The 4,401-nt window shown below is 37.6% G+C and overlaps 1 protein-coding gene across 1 annotated transcript in view; it reads left to right on the top strand.

Moving 5' to 3' along the window:
• cunh7orf57 (chromosome unknown C7orf57 homolog) overlaps positions 1–2,303 on the top strand; it is a 15,305-nt gene extending 13,002 nt beyond the window's left edge. Inside the window, exon 8 of the mRNA XM_014022301.1 lies at positions 1,500–2,303. Within this exon, the coding sequence (XP_013877755.1) occupies positions 1,500–1,558 (59 nt within the window). The 3' untranslated portion in view covers positions 1,559–2,303. The remainder of the gene's footprint in view (positions 1–1,499) is intronic.
• The last annotated feature ends 2,098 nt before the right edge of the window (positions 2,304–4,401 follow it).

The raw sequence follows: 4,401 nt of genomic DNA, 5'->3' as shown, positions 1-4,401 counted from the left end.
AGGAGTCGTGCACCGCTACAACACCACCACCCCCGCCTGTCCGTCTCCCCCCTCCCGGCGGTCGCAAGTGTGACAGATGCGGTTCTGAAAAGATGCATTTTAAAATGTCTCCAAACTTCAATTGATGCATAATTTAAGTTGTTTTTTAGTTTGAGATCTTAATATTAATATTGTAGTGTTATACAACAGCGTTAAAAGACAGTTTAACTTAATCTAACCAATTTATGTCATTAAAATCTAATTCCATTTCAAGCAGAATAGCCTATTGTCAACATAATTATGGAGTGTCATTTATTTTCAACTTAAAAAATCTTCAAACTAATGAAATATAAAGTTATGGGAGGAAAACCCGTCTGGATAACAGCAGACTGACTGCTGGTAAAATATACGACAGGTCTGGACCACTTGTGAATTTTGTTCGTATCTGAAAAAAATCGTAGAATACGAAAACATTGGTGGATGCCACAAATTCTCCTAAATCACTCGTACGCACAACTTAAGAACAAATCTGTGTGTATGAACGGTTCTTGCATGAGGCTCAATGATCCCAAACGCATCAGAGCTGTTTCTGATTGGATGAACAATACGGCTAACATTAAATTTCTGCAGTGGTCTGCCAAAAGCCCCGATTCAAAATATGCGTACTTTGTTTCAAAGTTCATGCAGGAAACCAACCAGTGGACTCTTCCAGTTCAAATCAAAAAATCAGCCAGAGGCTTAAGCTAGGTGCAACATGCTAAGAGACATTTAACCAAATATTAGTGGGGTGGAGGTTGTGTAATCATTCCACCTTAATTAAAAGCCAAAAAAAGGAATGCCTTTTTATGTGCGTGGATGTAAATGTCTGACCATAACTGTAATGTTTGGGTCCAGTGTTGTGTGAATATATTTTTAAAAGCAAACATTTAAAGACCATTTATTTCACTCATTTGGATACAAAGTTTTTCAGAACAATTTATTTCAAATATTTTGTGAAGAACATGGAAAAATTAAACAAAAATTTGCAGGATGTTAGATAAAGGATAAAATGAACAGGATTCTAGTTACAGGTTAAAAATAGGAAATTGGTAGATAAATGCTCAAATTAGCAAAAGTGCAAATAAAATTCATCAGGTCAAAAACAGGCAGTTTGCTGAAGTAGGTTTGGTGGAACAATGTTTTAACGGCGCTGTAAAATTTCTAAATTAAGTTCAATGGTGAAAACGTAAATAAAGGTAAAATAAAGTTTAAAGTTCCAAATACAAAAAGTCAAAGCATACTTTTCCTGATCAAGCTTCATGTTTTAACGTGTATGTGATTAAATAGCACAAACTAAATGAAGTGTGACCTAAAAAAATGTACAGAAGAAATTATAAGCAGGAAAACAATCATTGTACCACAGGGGTCCTTGCTTTCCCTGAGATGTTTGAGTACTGATAAAAGAAACAAGTTTACACAGCTAATAAGGTTTTCTAAATGCATTCAAAAGGAAAAACTACCTTTTGGTCTTTGTTTTCCAGGCGTGACCTCAGAACAGACCAGCACCAACATGACTGAGGACCTGGACGATCTGGAGTAGTGCGCTGAAGTCCACAGGAAAAATAAACCGTGGGAGTTTCCTCCCACCATTCCCCTTTGGGTTCACTTACATTTACTGTACATCCACTGACTGTTAGGTTTTTGTACTCATGTTTATGCAAATATGCTGTCCTCCTTATTTATTTGCTTCACTTTGTTTCCAGGAAAAAAAAAACGTGAAGATGGTGGTTTGTGTGTAGATTTGTCAGTGTTGGTTGTGTTTTTCTTTCAGTATTCCTCGATTTGAAAGACAAAGTCATACAGGGCTGGAAACTAACAGCTGCTGCTTTGTTTACAGTTTTCCTTTCTTTGTTTGTGCTGCTGTTAGTTTCCCTCCCTGGTTGTATGAAGATCGAGTTGGTGAAGTCGTAATGTTTGTGCGAATAAGTAGTGGTTTCTAGTGATGTGAAATACAGTTTGTTTTGACAAAGGAAACCTGACGTTAGAAGGGATGTGAAAGGTATTTGTGTTTTTGTTGGTGGATTAGATGATTTGGATGGTCAGAGCTACTGTGGTGAAAAGTAGCTGAAATATTATTTTTTTTAACATGCAAAAGGTTACACTATTAACTCTCACTGCTGAGCTGCATTTATAGTTTACCTGCCAAATTAAAAGCTAAACAAACGTAACAAATCACACAAAGCTGAGTAAACTCTGCCAGCAATAGTGCCAAGCTTTCCTGTCGCTGTTAAAAACCTGATTTCATTCCACACATAATAAAAAGTGGCTTTCCTCTAAACTGAAAATGTTTCTGTAAAGATTGAAGGGGATGTTTTATTATTTTTTAAGTGAGTTCTGAACCTGCCAACTGAAATTAGATTTTTTTTCATGCACCTTTTTTTTTCTTTAGTTTGTAGACCTCAGTAGACGAAGTTATGCCCCTTTTCCACTAGTGCCATTTAGTGGAGTGTCGGTACAGTCGGTGTTGGAACTGGTCAGTTCGGGTGCTTTTCCATTGACGTTCCAGTCTGGTTCCAGTGGGTGTGTTTGGGCGATTGGTGGAGGCAGTTTTGGGGTGTTTTGAAAAAAGTTATTGCGCAAAATAAGAGATTGAAACAAATTTGACGATTTCACTGTTACAATTGAAAAAATGGTGCCTTGAGTTGTTCTTGTAAAGGCAGTTTAGATGCAGCCAGTCACTCCACCAGTGCAGTGTTCTGTCGTCCCATTTTGGTGTCGATTGGGGCCGCTTGGAACCACAACGAAGTAGGTACTAAAAAAAGGGCTGGTTCCATGAATCTGACCTAATGGAAATGACTTTGAACCGTACCGAACCTTACCGACACTACACTAAGTGGCACTAGTGGATAGTGTTGGTGCACAGTGTGGTTACCACTGGTTATGTGTACCACTGTGGCATTTAACTTTCACTTTCCCAAGCTCTCTCTCTCATTTTTTAAAAAGTATTATTTCTCGTCTGTGCGTTCCCTGAAGGAAAGTTCAAATTTACAATAAAATGATGTGATATTTAGAGAAGAAGGAAAAAAAATAGTTGACACCCTGTTGTTTTGGCTTCTAAAAGGAAGAGAACAGAACAAATCCATTAGAAACAGTCTGAAAGCATGAAATGTTCTGGGATGGTAGAGGCTGGTTTAAATGGCACCCAAACTGCAGCAGGTTTGTAACAGTAGCTCGACTGCCAGGACATCAGCAGATAATGGATTCCTGTCTGCTTTTATGGGGCTCAGTCTTGAGTCATCTAACAGAAGTAATTTGAAGGCACAACTGAGCCGCGAGCGTAAAATCCTAATCCCACAGGAGGCGTTTGTCAAGGGAGATTTTTGCGTTTTAAAACCGATAGGATTGCAGTGATGTGTTTTAATAAATCCAACAGATGAATTACTTGTGTTGTAAATATCTGCAACGTTAACAGACTCATTGGGAAATAATTTAAAATTCCTACAAGAGATCTTCAGCACAGACGTGTGTTTTCCTCGGTGTGATTTATCATGCATAATTTATCTGTTTGTGGTATTAAAAGGTGTTGAGAGTCGTTCCAAACCTGAAATGACTCTGGATTTTACTTTGCAGTACAAGGAACAGGGAATGTATCATCCTTCTGGTTTGTTTTGAGAAGCGGGTTTATTTTTATGAATTGTTTAAATATTCAGGTGAACAGTGTTCTGTCATGTTTCTTCCTCCACACGCTGCGAGTTGGTGGCGTTATCAGTTTACATAAGCAGTAGTGGCTTACCTTTAGTGGCTTAACTTTGCAAAGTCCTGTCACTTGTTTTGTTTAGGTTCATCTTTTCTCTCCCCAAGTTGTGTTAGAGTCTGTGAACTAAATATGTTGGCTGGAGAGGGCAGCTGTTAAACAAGATTCCTCCAAGTGATTTTGAGTTGAGGAGAATTTCACCTGCTTATGTTTACGACTGCTGAAACTCCTTTAATGTCACTTAAATAAATAAATGGGCATGTGCATGTATATGTCTACTCTTTATTTTTTTAAGGGAGAAGGAAAATTGTAAGTGCCATTTATTCAATTCAGTTCAGTTCAAAAATACTTTATTGATCCCAGAGGGAAATTAGGTACGTATGTACAGGTGAAACCAGATGTTTGCACTATAAAAAGACATCTTTTATTTTTTTTTTTATCATTGTTTGACATTAAATCAGACTAAACCAGGCATGGGCAGCCCTGGCCTTGGAGGGCCGCAGCCCTGCATGTTTTACTTGTTTCTCTGCTCCAACACCTGATATGAATGAATAGATGATTATCAGGCTTCTGCAGTATGGAGGACCAAAAATGACAATTAGAAATAAAAGCAGAATTATATGAACCACTAAATAAATACACTTTCATATTTATTTTTCCAGGTTAGTTCCAAGAAATTAGTCATTATA

The sequence above is a fragment of the Austrofundulus limnaeus genome, unplaced genomic scaffold (genome assembly GCF_001266775.1).
Source record: "Austrofundulus limnaeus strain Quisiro unplaced genomic scaffold, Austrofundulus_limnaeus-1.0 Scaffold323, whole genome shotgun sequence".
Classification (NCBI taxonomy): Eukaryota; Metazoa; Chordata; class Actinopteri; order Cyprinodontiformes; family Rivulidae; genus Austrofundulus; species Austrofundulus limnaeus.
The sequence above is the reverse complement of the archived record's forward strand: the minus strand, read 5'-3'. Positions and strand labels throughout refer to the sequence as shown.